At 40.7% G+C, this 23,049-nt stretch overlaps 2 protein-coding genes across 2 annotated transcripts; both read left to right on the top strand.

The window, feature by feature from the left end:
• Positions 1-5,450: 5,450 nt before the first annotated feature.
• Positions 5,451-10,349, top strand: LOC309694744 (uncharacterized protein; the record flags this gene model as incomplete). The annotated part of the gene is made up of 2 exons (XM_082514954.1): positions 5,451-9,937; positions 10,216-10,349. One exon carries the CDS (start codon positions 5,451-5,453, stop codon positions 9,351-9,353), a length of 3,903 nt encoding a protein of 1,300 aa, XP_082371080.1. The 3' UTR covers positions 9,354-9,937; positions 10,216-10,349.
• Positions 10,350-11,920: 1,571 nt separating this feature from the next.
• LOC309694014 (chemokine XC receptor 1-like) lies at positions 11,921-17,198 on the top strand. Its single transcript, XM_082513710.1, has 4 exons — positions 11,921-11,983; positions 14,476-14,590; positions 14,729-14,850; positions 15,015-17,198. The coding sequence occupies exon 4, from the start codon at positions 15,025-15,027 to the stop codon at positions 15,994-15,996; it is 972 nt and encodes a 323-aa protein (XP_082369836.1). The 5' UTR covers positions 11,921-11,983; positions 14,476-14,590; positions 14,729-14,850; positions 15,015-15,024; the 3' UTR covers positions 15,997-17,198.
• The last annotated feature ends 5,851 nt before the right edge of the window (positions 17,199-23,049 follow it).

The raw sequence follows: 23,049 nt of genomic DNA, 5'->3' as shown, positions 1-23,049 counted from the left end.
TCATTTCCACTGTTGGTGTCAGAGCTGGGATCACATTCATACACAAACATATGGAAACAGAAGCATCAAAAGGTGTCATGATCCTGGGTTGTTGACCCAGCGTTTTGTGTTCATTTTGGTATCATCTTATGTTTTGTGTTAATTCTTATTTTGTGTTAGTTCTCAGGGTTTGGTTCTTGTGTTTAGTGCTTTAGTGTTTTATCAGCCCTACCCGTGTCTTTACTCTGTGCTCTGTTCATGTCCCCGAGTTTGTGTTGTAAAACACTCTGTGTGTTTCCTGTTTTACTTTGAAGGTTTGTGTCTCATTGTGTCTAATTAGGTTCGGCTGTGTTCCCCTCCTGTGTGTCATTCCCTCATTACCTTGTGTGTATTTATAGTGTGTACCTGCCTGTGTTCCTCGTCGCGTCGTCTGTGTTACTCAGCGTTAGTTGGTATTTCTCTGTCTCTCTGTTCTCATCTCGTGTTCCTCTCCATGTTGCGTGTTCCAGGTTTATTAGTTTTTCCCAGTCCTCGCCACCCTTGTTTCTGTTTATATTTCACCCTTTGTAAATAAACGCTCACCTGCATCTAGCCGTTTCCTGCATATACTGTAGGGTTCTCTTTCCTACAAACACCACACGACTGCTGCCCCAACCGTGCCTTCATTTCAGGAAACATATGGTTTGTTTTAGTTATGATGTGTGTAAACCATAGGCACAATGGCTGAAAACACATTACCTCCCTGGTCAGTTAAAAACTGAGACAGAATGTATGGTCTTCACATTTGAATAAGGTTCCTATGAAGCCTTGATTATTTTAAGATATTAAAATGTAACTTATTGCGTCGGCTAGTTAGATTGTATAGATTTTCTTCTGAGTCAACCAACTTGCTGCTGAAAAAGCCTTTTCCTGTGTAATGAAATGTAACCACAGCTTCCTGAACTAAGGAACTGTTATGTGATTAGTTAGTTTGTGACTTGAGTTTCAAAGATTTAAGTCTGATAATGGCCATACATAATACAGGTTATCATTTTGGGGTTTTTACTCTCCTGTTGCTCAGTGCACATTTCTTTTCCTGTTCACCTGATTTCTGTAGTGATCACAGATTTGATATTTAAAATTTTTGGATAAATTAAATGCTTTGAATGAAAGAAATGTGTAGCATCGATTTTTTTTTTCGAGCACCGGACATCAGATCTTGCTTGAGATCTGATGTCCGGCACTCCCGCACACGGCCCTGTCATTACCCCAAACCAACATTACCTGCTGATCTGTCCACCACTGACTGATGTCCCCCTGGTCCCAGCTCCTATATTTGCTCCACTTTTAACAGTAATACACAAAACTCTGGACTCGGACCTCTCTCTCCCACAGTCAACATAATACCCGTCATAATCACAAACAGAGAGCATCAGAATTATCATAAATCCACTAACTCCAAAAACATTAATAACCTCCGGCCTCTTCAAAAATGTCAACATCCATTGACCTCTACTGTCAAAAATCCACCAGTCTTGATCAGTATGGCACTTTTAAATGTCCGCTCTCTGTTGAACAAGTCTTTTATTATTAATGATTTAATTTTAGATAATAAACTTGACTGTTTATTTTTAACTGAAACATGGCTGGGTTCGGATGCACCAGTTGTTCTCACTGAGGCCTCCCCACCAAATTTTAATTTCTCTTTTTCTATTAGAAGTGGTAAGAGAGGTGGTGGGACTGCATCTTTAACCAACAACACACTCACCACCAAACAAATTTTATTTGACAATTTCACCACTTTCGAATTCCATGCTATTGTTTTTAGCAGCCCTCCAGTTTTATCTGTCACAATTTATAGACCACCTAAAGACAGTGCTGCTTTTATCAAGGAATTTTCAGAATTTTTAACAAACATACTGTTCTGTTTTCAATATGTTCATATGCTAATGACACAAATAAGTGTAAAGTGTATTTCTATTGTTATATATTGAAAAATGTTGAATCTTTTATTTTGACATCTGGATAGACAGGGAGGCTTTTATTTTGCATTGTGCATAGACAGGAAGCAGGAAATGCAGAGAACAGTGGGAAAAGCATGGCTACAACTTTGTAATCATTCATGTGGAATCCAAAGCAATCCTTCAAAGGAGTCCTTCAGAAAGCAATAGTCGTAAGTTCTGTCAGTTCTTTGTATATTAAGCAATTAATAATAGGGTGTTTTGAGACATTATTTTGTACCTTCTTTGAAGTGCAGTTATAGGGTGTAGCTTCTGAGCTAATGATACAAGTGTACGCTCACCCACTACCTGCTTGTTTTTTTTTGTAGTAATATCAGTTTGCATATCTACAGTATACTTATTTCATGGTCTCCTGTGTAAGTGCCTGAATATATTTACCTGCTGATTATATGTCAATCGATTAAGAGTTTTGTATTATGTGTTTTTCTAGTTTCACTCCAGTTCAGTGATGTCAGTGCAAGATGATTGCTATGTTTGGAGTCATTAAAGGAGCAAGTACGCCAGAGCTATCGCTGAAGCTGCACGCACCAGGGCCACATTTGCACAGAGGGAGCTCGAAATAAAAAAACATAAGGCCAAGTTGGATTTAGAAAAGGCTACTCTTGAGGCAGATCTAGAAGCATTGGAACTTGAAAAAGCAGCTCCCGTTGCTGTTGCTGAGGCTGAGGTTTTAGAAGCAGCAGCAGCCATAGACTGTGATGATATACACAGCAACAGGAGTGGCATCTCACCTTTGTCCATAAAACAGCAAACCGAGGCATACCTCGAAGATCAAGCTCGAATCAGTTTTAAACCTGCCATAGATTCTCAAGCCACACTGAGTCCCATCTATGTTAAGAAAGCATCGTTGTCAACAAAACAAGAACTCCCAGAATCCAACGTAGAATATAACACTTTATCTACAAACCCTGGTTACTCACAGCTAAGTGAGCATCAGCCAACTACAGGACAGCAGCCATTCTCGCCTCAACCCACTCCATTGAGCCCTCGCTATTTTTGTAAGGCATCTGTAGAACGCAGACCACACATCAGGCATTCAGATACTTCTCAAAGGAACAGCATACAGCAAAACTCTCAGACTCCATCTACAGGCATGTTAGACTTTGCAAAGTATCTGGCACGCAGGGAATTAGTAACCACAGGTCTCACTAAATTTGATGATCAGCCAGAAGGCTACAGAGCTTGGCAGTCATCCTTCCTCAGCACCATTCAGGATTTGGAGCTGACAGCCAGTGAAGAGTTAGATCTACTAGTAAAATGGCTTGGCAAGGAATCATCAGAACATGTAAAAAGGATCCGTGCTGCTCATATCACTAACCCTGAAGCTGCGCTTAATTTGTCATGGTTGAGACTTCAAGAATGTTATGCAACCCCAGAAGTGATAGAGTGTGCTCTCTTTAAGTGACTGGACTGCTTCCCTCGCCTCACGTTGAGAGAAAACCAAGGAAGATGGTTATCTACCAGGTCTTAGTTATAGGGCTGCTCAATTAATCGAATTTTAATCTCGATTACGATCTGGGCTTTCAACGATCATTAAAAATGACTGAGCCGATTATTAGCACCTCCCTCAAGCTTTACTCTCGCGCTGCTCCGTGTGGAAAATCGAGCGCACCTCTCTGCATTTCGAACACGTGTCACGACAATTAGGAGGACCCGAGGGAAGCTCGGAAAGCTAAGCAGAAGTTATTTGGAGAGGAGAGTGACTGCCGTTGGTTGAAAAGAGAGGTTAAAAAAAACAAACTTCAGTGGTGTGGAAACATTATGGGTTCGCGGAGTCAGACGTGGATCAAGTAGACACAGTGTGTAAACTTTGCTACGGTGTCGTAGCTGCACCACAGATCAACACTGCAAAGTTCACTAAACATAGATGTTTACATTTTTCATTTATTTCTTATATTGCAAACATTTGCACTGTTATCAGTATTTGCACACTATTTTATATTATTTTTTAAAGTCATTATTCAATACATTGTTATTGTTAACCCTTTAAAGCCGGTCAGAGCAGCACGCACCGTTTTGTATAACTATTTTTAAATCCCTGTAGAACCTGAACCATGTAAGCTAGCGCAATAATTTTTTTTGCATATGAAACTTATATCTTATGCCATCATTTGTCCTCGGTCACGGTTTCCTTCCACATAAAGCTTTGCAAAAAATTGCATAAAAAGCGCTTGCAGGAACAAAAACATAATATTCCAGAAACACGCTTTGCCGATCCGATCAGCTGTTCGTAACACTTCCCACATTGAAACAGACGTCAGCGCGAACTATCGCATGTCCGCCATTTCCTGTCCAAAACCGGAAGTGACGCCATATTCGCGGAAAATGTAGTTTTTTACTTGTAGGCCTTAAAAGCCTATACTGGTGTTTTTATAAGTCATGTTTGACGTTTCTGAATAGTTTCTGGGATGCTTAGAACTCAAATTGCACAGCTGGAAATATTTTATTTTGATGCTCATGCTGTTTTCTTTGCAAATTTGCATCATACGATTGCTTTTTTGTTTTTCCTGCAGTATATAAAAATTGCTGTATCTCCAAAGTAAAACTATGAAGACACTCAAAATAAATTTCCTGTTGTTGTAAACTATTTTTTGCAACTTTTTTGTATTTAAAGTTTTGAGGGACAAACCTCTTAAATTTCTCCAAGTAGAAATATATGTAAAAAAAAACAAAAACGATTTTCAATTTTTTTGTAGCTTATTGCACGTTTTTGCAATTAATGTAGTTACTATGGACTTAATGCATACATATTATTAAAAATATGGGCTATAACAGTTGTATTGATGTATAGCAACTTGAAATGCTCCCACAAATGGCACTACAACATGTAAAAAAATAATATAAGCTCTGGCGGACTTGGTTCTATAGTAGATCTTAAAGGGTTAAATAAATATCGTCAAATAATCGAGATCTCAATTTCAGTGAAAATAATTGTGATTACCATTTTTGCCATAATCGAGCAGCCCTACTTAGTTACTTGGATACTCCAAGAGGCATTAACCCCATTGTCGAAAAGCTGCCAGTGAACCTGCAAGAGAAATGGCTCTCCGCTGGTTCAAGGTATAAAGAACAGCATAGGGTATGCTTCCCCCCATTTGCCTTTTTTGTGGATTTTGTCAACAGTGAAGTCAAGGCTAGAAACGATCCCAGTTTTGTTTTGACAAACAGCAGCCGTTATTATAATTGAAATGAAAAACCCATGGCAAATCATGATGGTGGGAGAACTGCCATAGCCGTTCGAAAGACAAATGTGTCCACAGTAGCTAATCCAAGCTCCAGACATAGAGAAGAAACAGATGGGAGAGGCGCAAATGATCCTGCTAAGTACTGTCCACTTCACAACAAACCCCACCCTCTGGAAAAATGTAGGGTCTTTAAAGCGAAACCACTCATGGAACGGAAGAAATTATTAAAGGACCACAGACGGTGCTTTAGGTGCTGCTCAGTTACTCAGTTGCAAGGGAATGTCACATGAACCTACAGTGCAATGAATGTCAGAGTGATAAGCACTGCACTGCTCTTCATCCGGAGACTACTCTCCCAGAAGTGTCGCCTCCTGCATCCGTGTCAGATACAGACCAGCGAAACAACTCCACAACAGAGGTAACCTCAAAGTGCACTGAAGTCTGTGGAGTTGGTCTCCTTGAACGATCTTGTGCTAAGATCTGCCTGGTGCGAGTTTTTCCAAAGGGACAACGAGAACGCTCAGTCAAGATGTATGCCATCCTGGATGACCAGAGCAATCGCTCGCTGGCCAAATCAGAGTTTTTCCAACTCTTTGGGATCAGTAGCAACCTTTCCCCGTGCTTGCTGAAGACATGCGCTGGTACTACTGAGATGACAGGGAGAAAGGCAGTCGGTTTCCAGAATGAGGCTTTAGACGGTGAAGTGTGCTTAGACTTACCTCCACTCATTGAATGTAATGACATCATGACCAACAGGTCTGAAATCCCCTCAACAGAGGTAGCACGTTCCCATGCCCACTTGATGCCCATAGCGCCTTACATTCCTGAGATAGATCCCGAAGCACAGATTTTGATCTTACTGGGAAGAGATCTCATACGTGTACACAAAGTAAGGCAACAAATTAACGGCCCCCACAATGCTCCCTTTGCCCAGCAGTTGGATTTGGGATGGGTGATAGTTGGGGAAGTTTGCATCAACAGGGCACACAAGCCTACTGTAGCTGTCTATAAGACTAGTGTCTTGCCTAATGGACGTCCATCTTTCATGGTGCCATGTCAGAATGAAATATCTGTGAAAGAAAAGTTGGCGTATGGCGGGGAGAAAAGACCCGATATTTACCCTTGCCTGTCCAGTTATGGCTCCATCAACATGCCTGCTGAGGAAAAACTTGGGGTAAGCGTATTCACAAGACAGACATGTGATAACGAACCGGCTTTGTCGTTTGAAGACGAGAGCTTTCTGAACATCATGCAGAAGGAGTTCTGTCAGAATGAACAAAACAGCTGGGTTGCTCCACTACCATTCAGGTCGCCCAGACCACGCCTACCAAACAACCGTGCTCAAGCCTTGTCTCGTCTCCACTCTCTGGATCGCACATTGGGCAAAAATCCTAAAATGAAAGAGCAGTTCATTGCATTCATGAAGAAGCTCTTCGAAAATGGGCACGCTGAGAAGGCACCTTCTCTCCAAGAACATGAAGAATGTTGGTATTTACCCATTTTTGGGGTCTACCACCCCCAAAAACCCGATCAAATACACGTAGTATTTGACTCAAGCGCACAAGAAAGTGGCATTTCTCTTAATGGCGTCCTGCTCTCAGGCCCTGACCTAAATAACTCCCTGTTAGGAGTGCTGCTCAGGTTCAGAAAGGACATTGTTGCTGTGACAGCCGACATCCAACAGATGTTCTATTGTTTCATGGTGAGAGAGGACCACAGAAATTATCTAAGATTTCTTTGGCACAAAGATCATGACCTGACAAAGGAAGTAGGGGAATACCGCATGCGCGTGCATGTGTTTGGGAATAGCCCGTCGCCTGCAGTCGCTGTATATGGACTTCGAAGAGCTTCCCAAGAGGGTGAGCACAAATACAGACCTGACACACGCCAGTTTGTGGAGAGACACTTTTATGTGGACGACGGACTGATCTCTCTCTCGAGAGAAGCAGAGGCTATTGACCTTCTCAAGCGCACTCCAGCATCACTGGCAAGATCTAATCTTAAACTGCATAAGATTGCCTCCAACAGTATCAAAGTGATGCAGGCTTTCACCCCTGAAGATCTGGCTACAGGTTTAAAAGACTTGGTGCTAAATGAGGAAGTTCTCCCAGCACAAAGAAGCCTTGGTCTGTGCTGGAGGATAGATTCTGACACCTTCACATTCAAGGTTGCAGCTGACAACAAACCCTTCACTCGCCGAGGAGTGCTATCGACAGTTAACAGCCTCTTCGACCCACTGGGCTTGGCTGCTCCAGTGACCATCCGAGGACGAGCACTACTAAGGGAACTTTCAGCTGACATATGCGACTGGGATACAGAACTTCCCACAAACAAGTTAAATGAATGGGAAACATGGAGAAGATCACTACAGGATCTAAGTAATCTTCAGCTTCCTCGTGCCTACATACAACAGTCCCTCTCCACTGCCATGTATACTGAGCTGTGTGTATTTTCTGATGCCTCAAACTGGGCCATAGGAGCAGTAGCTTACCTGAAAGTCATCACTACAGATGGACAGTGTCGAGTCGGCTTTGTACTTGGGAAAGCCAAGCTAGCTCCTAAACCAGAGCCCACAATCACTCGCCTGGAACTCTGTGGGGCAGTGCTGGCCGTCGAAGTGGCAGAACTAATCCTCAGGGAACTCGATCTTAAACCTGATACTGTGAAGTTTTTCTGTGACAGCAAGGTGGTTCTCGGATACATCCACAATGATTCTAAACGATTCTATGTGTATGTGCACAATCGTGTTCACCGAATTCGACAGACAACTTCTCCTCAGCAGTGGCACTACGTGCCAACAGATCAGAATCCAGCTGACCTAGCCACCAGATCGGTCCCAGCATCTCGGCTTGGAGAGACTATGTGGTTTACAGGTCCAGATTTTCTTCACAAGCCTCCTGTGGCTGAAACACATGAGCCCTTTGAGCTGGTGGAACCAGATGCAGATGTGGAGGTAAGACCACAGCTGACATCCTGTGCTACCCATATAACCGAGGGTAAGTTGACTTCAAATAGGTTCCAACGCTTCTCCACCTGGAGGTCTTTACTGAGAGCAGTTGCCTTCTTGAGCCACCAGACTCAATCATTCAGTACCAACCCCCCAAATACATGTAGAGGATGGCATATGTGCAACAAACTTCATACTCCAGAAGAACTGGAGGCAGAAAAGCTGACCATACTTAGGTTGGTCCAAAGGGATGCTTATCCAGAAGAGTATGTTGCACTGCAAGAGAATAGAGCAATTTCAAAGACAAGCACAATCCTCAAGCTAGACCCTTTCATGTGCAACGGTCTTTTACGAGTTGGTGGACGTCTGAAACACTCCACTGTTAGTCTTGGAAGGAAAAATCCAATCATTCTCCCAAAACAGAATCATGTGACCAAATTGCTAGTGACCCATTACCATGAAAAGATAAAACATCAAGGACGACAGTTTACAGAAGGGGCAATCAGAGCGGAAGGCCTGTGGATTGTTGCCGGCAAAAGGTTGATTAGCTCTGTAATCCATTCCTGGATTGTCTGCCGCAAGCTGAGAGGAAAACTGGAAGTCCAGAAAATGGCCGACCTTCCCCCAGAACGTCTGAGCATGTCTCCTCCCTTTACATATGTAGGGTTGGATGTTTTTGATCCGTGGGAGGTAATCACCCGAAGAACTCGAGGTGGAGCAGCTCAGAGTAAGCGATGGGCGATCCTTTTCACGTGCATGAGTACCAGGGCTGTGCATATAGAAGTCATTGAGTCCATGGACTCAAGTAGCTGCATCAATGCACTACGCAGACTTTTTGCCTTAAGATGGCCTGTGAAGCAGCTGAGGTCAGACTGTGGTACAAACTTTGTTGGAGCATGTTCTGAATTAGGAATAAGACAAGATGATCAGAGTCAAGACAAGATCCTGAGTTACCTCTACGAACACGGCTGTACATGGGAGTTCAACCCTCCACATGCCTCGCATATGGGAGGTGTGTGGGAGCGCATGATTGGTGTAACCAGGAGGATACTGGACTCCATGTTGTCTCACGGTAAACACAGTTCCCTGAGTCATGAAGTGCTCTGTACATTGATGGCAGAGGTGTCTGCTATAATCAATGCAAGGCCATTGATCCCAGTCTCCAAAGATCCTTCTTCACCACTGCTGCTGACTCCCGCTATGATAGTAACGCAGAAACCTGCAAGTACAGGTACTTGCTGATGAATTCTGGACCCGATGGAGAAATGAATATCTACACACTCTGCAGCCAAGTGGCAAGTGGCATGTCGCAACTTACAAGTGGGTGATGTAGTGTTGCTCAAACAGAAGCAGTCATCTCGTAACGAGTGGCCGATGGGGTTGGTCACTACCACCTTTCCAAGTAGTGATGGGAAGGTGCGCAAAGTGGAAGTCAGAACAGCATCACAAGGCAAAGTAAAGACTTTCTCAAGGCCTATAAGTGATGTTATTTTGCTCTTATCAATAGAGAGTCCTAAGTTAACCAAAGACAGTTAAGCATGAAGTGGCATATTTGGGAATGCCAGACGGGGAGTGTTCTGTTTTCAATATGTTCATATGCTAATGACACAAATAAGTGTAAAGTGTATTTCTATTGTTATATATTGAAAAATGTTGAATCTTTTATTTTGACATCTGGATAGACAGGGAGGCTTTTATTTTGCATTGTGCATAGACAGGAAGCAGGAAATGCAGAGAACAGTGGGAAAAGCATGGCTACAACTTTGTAATCATTCATGTGGAATCCAAAGCAATCCTTCAAAGGAGTCCTTCAGAAAGCAATAGTCGTAAGTTCTGTCAGTTCTTTGTATATTAAGCAATTAATAATAGGGTGTTTTGAGACATTATTTTGTACCTTCTTTGAAGTGCAGTTATAGGGTGTAGCTTCTGAGCTAATGATACAAGTGTACGCTCACCCACTACCTGCTTGTTTTTCTTTGTAGTAATATCAGTTTGCATATCTACAGTATACTTATTTCATGGTCTCCTGTGTAAGTGCCTGAATATATTTACCTGCTGATTATATGTCAATCGATTAAGAGTTTTGTATTATGTGTTTTTCTAGTTTCACTCCAGTTCAATGATGTCAGTGCAAGATGATTGCTATGTTTGGAGTCATTAAAGGAGCAAGTACGCTCACCTTCCTGGCTCTTGAAAAGGAGTTTGGCTGGCTGTTTATCTATGTTCACACTCAGGGAGTTTAACACATAGAGAGAACAGTACACATACACTCAAAATATAACATGATCATTTTAACCGGTGATTTTAACCTGCACATAGATAATCCTTCTGACTGTACATCAAAAGAATTCTTAAACATTCTTCACTGTATGGATTTTACCCAGCACGTCACGCAGCCGACTCACAACAGAGGACACACTCTGGACCTGGTCATCACCTATGGGCTGTCCAACAGTGTGTCCTCTGTTGTTGATTTGGCTGTCTCTGACCACTACGGTGTGTTTTTTAACATCACCGGTTTTATTCAGCGCGAGACCTCGGTGCAAACTGTGAGGAGGCGCTATCTAACCTCTGTAGTGGCTGCAAATTATACCAGGGTTTTAGACTGGATACATGCACCTCATGTGTTAACCTCTTCGACATGTAAATGGCTGTGAACAAAGAGAAACTTGTAAATAACTCATGAAAGAATAAAGTTACGTTGAAACCAAGCACACCATTGTTTTTCTTGTGACATTACCAATAAGTTTGATGTGTCACATGGCCCTCTTCCTATTGAAAAAACAAAAGTTGTATCCAAGATGGCCGACTTCTAAATGGCCACCATGGTCACCACCCATCTTGAGGAGTTTGCCCCCTCACATATACTAATGTGCCACAAACAGGACTTTAATATCACCAACCATTCCCATTTTATTACGGTGTATCCATATAAATGGCCCACCCTGTAGATAACCAAACTAAAACCTGACATTACAAAGAGTAGGCATGCAGAGGTGTTGAACTCCACTCCTGGAGGGCTGGTGTTCTGCAGGTTTTAGATAACACCCTGGGTCAACACACCTGAATCAAATAATTAGTTCATTTCCAGGCCTCTGGAGAACTTCAAAAAATGCTGAGTAGGTAATTTAGCCTTTAAATAAGCTGTGTTGTATCAAGGACACAACTAAAACCTGCAGGTCACTGGCCCTCCAGGCCTGGAGTTCCACACCTGTGGCATAGAGCAATTACAACTATAATAAGAAACAAAACCTGGAACACAATCTTAACCTCAGAACATTAAAGAAACCAGAAATAAAAGACCAAACACATAAACATTGTGCCACAGACCCACTGGGACCCAGACCCAAACTCAACTCAGATTAGAACTACTTCTACTTAAAAATATTTATGTTAGAAAATTAGTTGTAATAAGTGACTGGCACCTACAAACACAGTCAAGAGGCTTAGCTGTTCAAGCCAAATTTAAGAGATAAGGGACTTGAGATTTGTTGTGCCCAAAGATCTGGTTCCAGTATTCTAGAAACATTTAATAATTTGGGATTGACACAACAAAACAAAATTAAAAGGGAGTGGCAGCTGTCAATGGCAGATATTAACTTTTGCTGGTTAGCGAAGATTATTAAAAATTGGTTTGAGCTAAGGTGAGAGGGGGGCAAGAGAGCGATGGACAGACTGGTGCTGCAGCCGCAATAATGCAGTCGTGGTTAAAAGATAGCTGAGCGTAAAAGTGATGCTCTTGAATTACCAGTCAATCTATGTCCCTACGCTCACCTATGGTCATGAGCTTTGGGTAGTGACTGAAAGAACAAAATTGCAGATACAAGTGGTGGACATGAGCTTTCTCCAAAGGGTGGCTGGCCTCTCCCTTAGTGAGTGAATGGGTTAAATGCAGAGAGGTAGTTGTAGTTGTAGTTGTTGTTGTTGTTGTTGTATACAGGATGAGAGGTAGGGATGGGTATCTATGAGATTTTCACGATTCCGATTCCATTTTTGATTCTGTTTAACAATTCGATTCTTTATCGATTCTCTTATCGATTCTTTTAAAAAAGGAGAACACTAAGGTCGAATAGCTTAGAACTTTGTTTTATATCTTCTCTTTGAACAAGATAGAAATTTAGGAGTAACATGGCCTTACAAACCCAACAGTGAGATCTTAAGAGATCCACAGCCTACGGCTCTTCAATGGGGTGTCACAGGGTCCCCAGGAAAAAAAATTGTAAATGTAAAATAACAAAATAAATATTCTTCTGTAGCAATAACAAAGTATAACATAAATTATTCTGTAGCAATTACACAAGAATATCCAGTAATGTCCCTGCCTACAATTAAACACATTCACTTACCGAAAATCAGGGCATCTGCTGTGGCAAATGGGTGCAAACCTTTTACCACAAACTGAGTCACTGCTCAGTAACATTCGTCTATCCTGGCCTGAAAGGAGATGCTACCGGTAGACTGCAGTGAGAACTGCCAGCATCTGAGCCAGCCAGACTCTGTCTGTCTCTCTCATCATGGTCACCTAAATGCACAGTAATAGCAGGTTTTGTAATAAGGCAGATCGCGCTAACACAATATGCACTGTTAGTTGATTATTTACCTGCCGCATTAACGGGAGAGGACGTGCCAACGTTACCGCTGCTGCTGGGTTGAGATTCACAAGTCGAGCGGAATTAAAAACATGACATTCATTTAAGGTTATCGTGTGTTTTGTGAGCAAATGCTTTTTCATATTCGTAGTGTTTCCTCCCTTAAATGAAATATCTACTTGGCAAGTATTGCAAGTTGCCCTGTTGTCATCCGTTCTCGTAAAGTATAATCAAACTTTTGAGCGTTTGAGCCGCCATGTTTCCTGCCAGGTAAATGACGCTCCGCAACGTGGTGACGTCATTCGGGGCGACTGGAATCGATAAGGGAATTGTTTTACAAAAATGGCAAACAATTCCAAGGAATTGAAACAGTGGGAACCAGTTCTCAACAAGGTTTTCGATACCCATCCCTAGTGAGAGGTTTGGCCATCTGGAAGGGGCTCCGATTATCTTCTCCACATCGAAAGGATGCAGTTGAGGTGGTTTTGGCCCACCAGAAGAAGAATCTGGGGCAGACCCAGGACATGCTTGAGAGAATATACCTTTTGGCTGACCTGTTAATGCCTTGGTGTTCCCCTGATAACCTAGAGGAGGTCGCCAGGGAGAGGCAGGTCTGGCTTTCTCTGCTTTGGCTGCTGTCCCTGCAGCCCGGTGTTAGGTCTGCACTTGCAGGCTTTGCTTTGTTCACCGTGAACAAAGCAAGATAATTAGACCTCAATCCATTTTAACTTGCAAGGGAAGCCGGTCTGGTCAGGATCTTGGAGCTGCAAGCTCCCCACCTGATCCCAGCCAACTCCAGTCTCCCCTCCCATTGTAAAACCCATATGGTGTGTCATAAAAGTTAAGGCACTGTGTGTGTGTGTGGGTGTGTTTGTGTTTGTATATGTAACTTCCTGGTTACAACTGTTTTAACAACAACCCTAGTCATAAAAAGGGTCATCTCCCCTCACCCCGTATATGTCTTAACCCCTTTTAATGGTCCACCATATACAAGCATAGGTGAGCCCATAAATGGCAGGAAGTAAACATTCCTTACTAAATAAGGAAACCAGAATGTTACCTGCAAGTGTGCCTGCAGTTTAAGACAAGGTTCACAATTTTAAATGCAACAATGACAACTTTTAACAAAATCACTCCAACACCCAGCTCCAGAGAAGTGGAAGAAAATGGATGGATGGATGGTTTTTGCTACCAAAACTATTACAGTAACTCAAATATTCAGGCTCTATAACAATGGCAAATTTCTGGTGACAAGATCTCAGACAAATCAGGCTGGTGGGGTCAGAGTGTAGCCCTATTGTAAAGGGTCTAACAGAAAAAAACAACAACAACAGAATAAGAGTGTGAGGCTTCTTTTTAACCACAGTGGTGTGTAACACGTTTTGTTTCAATTTTAATTTTCTTCTTATCTGCTTCCTCATCAAGAGCCTTGCTGCTGTACTACTTTAGCACTTTAATATGTTGGTCTACCTTTTTATGCTCTACACAGCATTAGAGATATCATAAATCAACACCATTTTTATGATCTGTGTTGGATTTTATGTTTTCATATTTAGTTGTATTTATATAATGTTTACATGTTTTCAGCAAGAAATACTTTCTTTTGAACAGAATACTGGGGTTTCTGCATTTATTTATGTAAATAAATGTAACTTTTGATTGAGTCTGTTTTGATTAGATGGCTTTGAAAAAAAAAATACATTCAACATTATTTTATTTCATTTCAATGTAGAAAAAAGTGATTGCTCAAGCTTTTTGCTTTTTTTTCTTCACAGTGTGGCTTTCGTTAGGGTGGTACTCTAGCTCAAAGACGAGACAAACTATCAGATATCTCACGAACATCACACGTTTTTCACCACAGTGCAGTTCAACAGAAGACCTGAAATAGAGGTAAGTTCAGAGGAATGTAACATGCGTATAGACAGCTATTTGTCAGGTTTAATTTTGATGAAGTTTCATTTTTCATGTGACAGTTTGTTGCACAAGTTAACTTTGAATTTTTTGTTTCATAATGTGGTTTTTGTTAAGGCAGAATCTCTGAATTAATGTGAAACAAAAGGAGGAACTATTAGTTTTCCGAAGAACATTGTACAGCTTTTGTGCTGAATCACAGGGCAATTCAGCAGAAGACTTGACAGTTGATGTTTGAGGTAAGTTGCTGTTTTTGTTTTCTGAAATTTGATACTTTTTTAGTCACTTTGGTTTTATATAATATACAAAAATTAGAACCAAAATCAACAGTTTCTGTCACTTTAGAGAAAACTGCTCAGTCATTGTGTTTGATTGCATTTTATTTTATATGTATGTTTTCCAGAAGATTGAAAATGGCAAACTTCACATCCACATCCAGAACGAGTGGTCTTGTTGAATACATGTGTGATACTAATGTTCCCACCATCACTGGTCCCCTTTTCATCTTGATCTTCATCCTCAGTATCATATGCAACAGCCTCCTCTTATGTGTTCTTTTCATCTACGAGAATCTGAAAAGTATCACAAATATTTTCATCCTGAACCTGGCCTGCTCTGATTTGATCTTCACCATCACACTTCCATTCTGGGCTGCTGATCACCTACACAACTGGGTCTTTGGGGACTTTGTCTGCAAAGTTATCACTGCTGGATTCGCTGTTGGTTTGTACAGCAGTGTCATTCTGCTGACTGCTATGACAGTGGATCGTTTTACTACTGTTGTACTGCACAACTGGCCGATCAGCCATGCCAGAGTGAAGAAGTGTGCAATTGGTGCCTGTATAGCTGCCTGGGTCATCAGCATCTTAGCGTCCCTGAGTGATGCAATGAAAGTAAAGGTTGAAAGCTGGGAAGGTAAAATCTATTGCTATGATGAACCTGAAGACACGCTTGGACAGTATCTACAAGTGTCACTGCTATTCTTCCTCCCATTTGCCATCATTATTTTCTGCTACTCTGCCATCCTCATGAAAGTTTTGCAAGGTTTAAACAGAAGGAAGTTCAGGACTGTGGCTGTGCTGTTGTGTATTGTTGCAGCCTTTTTCATTTGCTGGGGGCCATACCATATTATGCTTTTAATCAAGTCTCTCAATACAAACAATGATTGTAAGGTACTGAAACGGTTAGCAGTTGCCTACCATATCTGTGAAATGCTTGCCTATTCTCACTGCTGTATGAACCCTCTGCTATATATGCTCTCGCAGAAGTTGCGAAAGCATCTGTTGAGTCTTTTGCGCTGTGAAAAAGTGAACAGGAAGAAGAGAGAGAGAAGCACCAGCCTGAACACTTCACAACAATTCACCCTGCAGAGCTCTGCTGTTTAGATGGAACTGCAGAACTATCCATTTAACAGTCACTAATAAAATTAAACCTTGATTCAGGCTGATACAGTCATAGTACTTTGATGTGTAAGTGTATTAACTCATTCATTGAGGCAAACAGAGAGCAGTAATTAAATCTAATTACTGCTCTCTGTTTTCCTCAGTTGGACTGTAAAAGTCCAACTGAGGAAAACTTGGACTGTCAACTTGGACTGTAAAAGTAAAAATAGCTGGTGTATTTTTACTTATACCTTTATTTTAAAGTAGACAAATTACTTTTTTAATTAACAAAAAGTGTAAAGGTTGGGATAAACATGCTTTAAAATTATTGAAATGCTGACACTGATGTAACAGAAATATCAATCAACCTTAACTAGATAACCAGAACCTTAAATACAATGTGAAAATTTAAATGAATTGTGCTTAATAGACAATTCAATCTGTATCCAGTTACTTAAACTTTAGGGAAAAACAGTATTAGACTGCTCCATCAAGCTCCATCTATGCAATCTATATGACTCCTTCTGTATGTTCTTTTCAAAATGGTGGAAATTGAATTGGACACAAGGGAGTGGTACTGTAGATAGCATGATTCTGTTGCTTAAACTCAAGTTGTTTCTTCTATTTCCAAGTCTGAACTTTGATTTAGTAGGATTTCAGAAATGCACAATAGTTTTACCCCTTCGAAAAGAAGTGTAAGTACCTCGCATGTTAAACCAATGTCCATACTTCAGGAAGTAGAGGGCAGGATGAGGCAGAAATTATTTTACTCAGGACAGCTATAAGGGGCAATAGGTGGAGTAAGACCAGACATCAGAGCAGGAATTTGAAAGCTCAGAGGAGGACATATCAGCTTTTGAGGGGCCTGGCCGTGGACCGAACAGCTGTTTAATGCAGGGCTCTGATGTTTAGACATTACAATATGTAGAAGGGGAAATAAGAATGTATTCAATTTAATTCACACACACACACACACACACACACACACACACACACACACACACACACACACGAACTAAGAATTTGATTTCTTCTTTTATCCTCTCCTGTTGTTCATGTAATTAATAATATATATGTAAATAAAAGTGGACTAAATCATATGCTTTCGTACTTCATTTCACTTGAATTATCGTTTCACTTCCAATCTGAAATTCAACCTGGGCTGAAAATTTTGTTATGCATAAACAAGAAAACAGGACAACAGTGCCCGCAATCAGAGGACCACCTGTTTGGTGGTCTAAATATTAGCGCTCACATGGCGGTCCCTGAATGACATCAAACAGAAAACAGGCAACCAGGTTTTAGAAAAAAAATCAGCACACACACAACGGCCTATCTGTAGTTATAGTCAGATCAACAAGCAGATTCTTGAATAGTACAATGGTCAAAGTACCAAATGATTTCAATCTCTCTGATAATGGGACAAGAATAAAGCCTCCTGAAAAGAGAAAAGTCTCTTAAACAGCACACAACAAGGCTTCCATGAAAACATGATTCCCTTCACGGGCCAGGCCTCAATTCAACATTTAGTCTGCTTATCTTGCAGTTTATGACAGCTCCTTCTCTATAATGAAATGCAACCACAATTTCCTGAACTAACGAACTGTGGTCTGATTAGTTAGTTCCTTTTTGTAACACCTGACTTAACTTCCTGTTTTAACAGGAAATGTATTAGGTGTTGCTTTGCTTGTGTATCAGAATGAATATTTATTCTAGTAATGCTTTGCTTAATTTCTTGCACAAATGCTATCTCTTGCTTTCATGCTGATCCGTGCACATCCTGCTTCTTTAGTTGTTCAGAAAAAAAAATATCTAAAAAAAAGAAAAAGAAAAGAAAAACATTGCTATGTGTGATTTTTAATTTCTTGAGCCTCACGTTATGCAATAGCTCTTATCCATGATGGACTTTGGGTGTTGTCATTTGCCCCTTCTCAGGCTCCAAGATTATTTCTGGATGCTTCTAAACTGCATTTGTTTTTATCAAGATGTGACTAATGTATTTGTAATACAATGCATTTATTAATTCAGTTCATGACCTGATTGATACAGCTTTAACTATTAATAATGATGTAATAATGTTATATCGTCATTACTTCGGTTACTCAGTAGTTATTTGCTGACAAGACCTGAACATGTAAATCATGTTCCTGAAGAGGGACTACCATTATGTAATTATTGTCACTAAATAATAAATATTATTTTTGAATTCCTTATTTATTTTGAAACTATCTTTTTTTTTAAATTGTGTTTTATTGTATTTTTATTGGCTATTATGGCACTTTTAGTCTTTTTGTGTGTACAGCGCTGAAAGCAGCTCAATTGAGCTCCACATGGAGAAATCAGCACTTTACGTCCTCTGCATTAAAACAGCTTCCTGTGGGTCTTTCTAAAGGGAACAAGCTTTGAAGATCACATCAGATATCCTACGTCTGCACCTCAGTTTCTAACCTGTGGTGCAATTTTTAGGCTTTTAAAGAACTCCATGACGGGATCTTTGGAGAGTGGGTCTGTGGAGTAGGGACAGGAATTTATTATCTGAGACCGCACACCTCGTCTTTGGATTATGTTTTTGCAGTTTTTAAAAAAATTCAGTTTTTCTTCATTGATCCTTTAAATGCAAAGCAGCAGTGAACCCTTCCAGAACTGGGATGCCAGATTCTTTCTTTATCTTTCATTTGGAAAATGCAGCAACAAACCTGTCTGCATCTATTATTGCAAAAGGCATCAGGGAACCCTTCTGCCTCTGGATGTCAGTTTTCTGCCATCTATCTATTGTTTGCAAAACAAAAAACAAACAAACAAAAAAGCTATGGGCACTTCCCTCTATCCTTCTTTCGCAAAATGCAGCAGCAAGATTTTGGGCACCGGCATCCTGACACCTGGATTCCAGCTTCACGTTCGCAAAATGCAGAAGCAAGTTTTTCTACCACTAAGACGCCAGGTTCTCACTCTCTCTATCCCTCATTTGCAAATGCAGCACAAAGCTTTTTGCACTGGGATACCAAGTTCTCTCTCTTCTAACCTTCATTTGCAAAATATAGCAGCTCACTTCTCCAGCACTGGATTAGCAGCTTGTGCCATCTACTATTAAAAACAACAAAACATTATCATCACCGTGTTGCCAGTCTTCTTCTCCATATCAGTTCTTTGTCCAGGTTCTCTCTCCTCTATTGCTCCTTTGCATCATGCAGATGCAACTTCCCGGAACCGGGATGACAGTTTTTCTTCTCCTGTACTGTTAATTTGTAACACAGCAGCCTTTCCTGCCAGTTTCTACATTATTGTTTTCTTCTTTGCAGTATGCAGCAGCAAACCTGGCACCAGGGGCTGGTTTTTCTGCCATTTGACCATCATTCACCTTATGAACATTACTGGCACTGGGTTGCTGGTTCATTGCTCCACTATCCCTACTTTTCAATAAACTGCAGCAAACCTTTTCTCGTCACAGGGTTACCAGTTTCTCTGCCATCTATCCCTTCCCCAATTACATGCAGCAATGCACCTTTCTACACTGGGTCTCCAGTTCCAACATTCTCTTCTTTGCAAATGCAGCAGCAACAACTTCACACAGGGATGCCAGGGCAGCTTCCACTAACACACATCTTGTGTGTGTGTGTGCTGGAGACCAGCTGAAAATCTGAACTGGGTACCAAACCAGTCAACTAAGCATTTTGTGTGATTTGCAATAAACACTCCTCAAAGTTGTGTTGGGTCAATCACTGCAATCCAACTTATACAAACTTCAAGTCAAAAGATCGTCCAGGGACGAGTCAAGAATAAATAACACAATAGGTCAGTTTCAGCAAATCTTTATACAATTGTATTAGGGTTCGCAATACAATTGGACCACTAACAACCTTACAACCCACACAGGTACTGTTTCTAACTAAATCCACTCCAAGTAAATACGATACCACAGGGACACTCATTACATGCACTATGTGCTTCCGTGAGAAAATAATTTATACCACTGCAAATAAATTATACTAGACACAACAAGTAATTTCATCATAAACAATTGCAAGGGCAGATTCCTATGAGTTGTTAGCCCCCTACTTAGGGATTGCACATTGCCCAAACAATATTGCCCCTAGCCCAGTTGACATGAACACAAACCCAAGCATAAAATCCTTTTTAAAATACGGCCCTTTCCCTAAAACAAACTAGGGTGTAAGATCGGCAACAGGAGAAAAGAAAAATGGTGACACATGTGCAGCCCATCCTGCAGGAGACGATACAGTGTTACCTGACAATATATTTTTTTCATGTTATATTCAAAGGTCAAAGGTCAACTCGAGCTGACTCCTCTGCTTGCCAAACCACACAATTAATGAATACAATAGACATCACCAATACATTTCAACAAACTTCATTAAAAAACATTAAGTCTACACCTTGAATCTTTGATGAAGGGCAGTATGATCATAAAGTACTTAAATGGCAACCAGATCTACTCATGTTCTAAGGGCCCAGGGACCAGATCTCATGTTCTTCACACTCAAAAACTTCCCAGCATTTCAAAACCACAATTGTCTAGAGCCACACATCAGAGAATAAGAGCATCTGATTCTACTTCCTCTTTTATATCTTCCCGTTGATCCCCTGGGTCCTGAAGCCTTCCCCAATACAGTAGTTTCAGTTTCACCTTTTTTGGATTATGTGTTTTGCCTTTTTGGATTTCAACAGCCTGGAAATTAAGAGCTTGCTTTAATTTCACCACACTCCACTTGTCGTTGTCTGGATGTGGGTCGTCAATTCAATATTTAGTCCGCATGTCTCACAGATTACAACCAATCCTTTCTCTGTATTAAATGCAACCACATTTTCCTGAACAACAGGACTGATATCTGATTAGCTAGTATGTGGCTTTGCAGCAGTTGCTCTCAAAACAGCCTCACACTATGCACGGTTTTTGCAGTTATATTTCTATACTGTTACACCTCACTGAGTTTTAACAGGAAATATACTGGGTGTTGTTTTTCTAACTAATCCATTTATCCATTTTTAGTGTTGCCTTGCCTCATTGACTGAGTCAGTTTGACCTGCACACACATACAGACACACAGTTACATTATTATAATCTAAGCACAGAGAAGCCAGTTGCTCTCACTTTTCCACCCTCTGTCATGTGCCCACCTGCAAACCACTTGTTTGTTTTTCCATATTGTCAAGCACTATGTGCCTTGCACATGCTACATCAAGGGGGTAGGACAAAAAGATAAATACTTCTACATCAAACTGCAGAGTCTTCCACCACACACACACACACACACACACACACACACACGTATTTATATATATACATACATACATGTATGTATGTATGTATGTATGTATGTATGTGTGTGTGTGTGTGTGTGTGTGTGTGTGTGTGTGTGTGGGTCAAATGTTGGATGTATTTTGGTGTTTTATTGTTCTGTGAAATGTTTACATTGTGTCAATAGAAAATTGTACTTAGTAGTCAGTATAAACTTTTAATGATATAAGTTTGCATATGATAGAATACTGCATGATGACCTTTTGATCACTTAGACTGTTGTTCACTACTTGTTCTGTTCTTTTATAAGTTTCTTCCCACAACAAGCAGTTTCACTCCCTACCAGGAAGAGGAGAGCTGAACACTCTTATCTTCACTCCCTAACAAGAAGAGGGGCCGCATCCTTCAGAATCACACACAAACATACACACACACATACACCTACATATGCACATACATACGCACCAACATTCCTCTGTCTATGAACAGAGGTATTCACTATTGTATTACCCTTGTATATAAATAAAGACCAGGGCAGTGGCAGAGTGCAAGTCCTTGAGCCACACTCTCGGGTGCGAGCGCTCTGTGACTGCCCTAGCAAGTAAAAACTGCAGCATGTGTGTTTCTACTCTCTGACTCTCAGCTGAAGAAGTGTCTTTAGAATACATTTCTTGTCAAATTTTATGATTGATATATCATTAGGGACCCTAAAGCTCCCCCAAAATAGGGAAAAAATTAAAAAGTCATGCAGTAGAGGGTTAATGACTAACCTTGTATTGTGGATGGATTATCTCAGTTGTTCTCCTGACTGAAGTTTGGTCCGTTTGCAATCCTGCCATGCAATTGCATTTGTCCCAAACCATCGGGAACCTTCACATTAACTTTTATCAATGGAAAAAAGTTAGCATTCATTCTCCAGCTTCACTGTGCTAATGTGTTTATATTATGCAAACCACAGCTGTGTAGCTAGCCAACACATAGCCCAACTTCAGTAACCCTACAAAATGTCACTGCTGTTTAGTTTTCTGTCTTCATGTATTTTGACGTGATAGCAGAACTGTATATTTTAATATTTCAGAAATTCCTAAGTCAGAGCATAGTGTATTATTTAATCTTAATTTTTTTAGGAGACTTAGCTTACCACTAGAGGGAGCCCACATACCACCATGCCATTCGCCATCATTATTTTACGCTATTCTACTCTCCTCAAGACAGTTTTGCAAGGTTTAAACAGAAAGAAGTTCAGGACTGTAGTTCTATATACCTAAAGATTGTAAGGCACAGGTATGGTTTCATATCACTTACTTATTCTCATTGCTGTGTAAACCTTCTGCTGTGTATGCTCTCACAGAAATTGCGAAGCATCCGTTGAATCTTTTGCGCTGTGAAAATGTGTCCAGAAAGAACAGAGAGAGAGATGCTGGCCAGACTGCAGCTGTCATTGGACAGAGATCTGCTGTTCAGTTGGAACTGCACAACTTTCCATTAAACAGCTACTTGTGAAATTAAACATCGAACCAGTCTATCAATATTTTCATACATACAATATGGTTTGTACTTTTTTAATTTCACATCTTTTGCATGATCACTTAAAATTATCTAAATCAATGTTTCACTTTTTAATGTTTCAATCAAAGATTTGCATGGGAAAAGATGTGTATAATAAGATGTTTTCAGGCTAGACTGAAACATGCTCCATTGTCATCAGTCAAACTACTGTTAAGTGTAAGCATATTAACACAGTCATTGGGGGAAACAGTGAGCAACACTTAATGTAGAGTGACATGGACTGTATGCAC

The sequence above is a fragment of the Aulonocara stuartgranti genome (genome assembly GCF_965226115.1).
Source record: "Aulonocara stuartgranti genome assembly, chromosome: 18".
Taxonomy (NCBI): Eukaryota; Metazoa; Chordata; class Actinopteri; order Cichliformes; family Cichlidae; genus Aulonocara; species Aulonocara stuartgranti.
The sequence above is the reverse complement of the archived record's forward strand: the minus strand, read 5'-3'. Positions and strand labels throughout refer to the sequence as shown.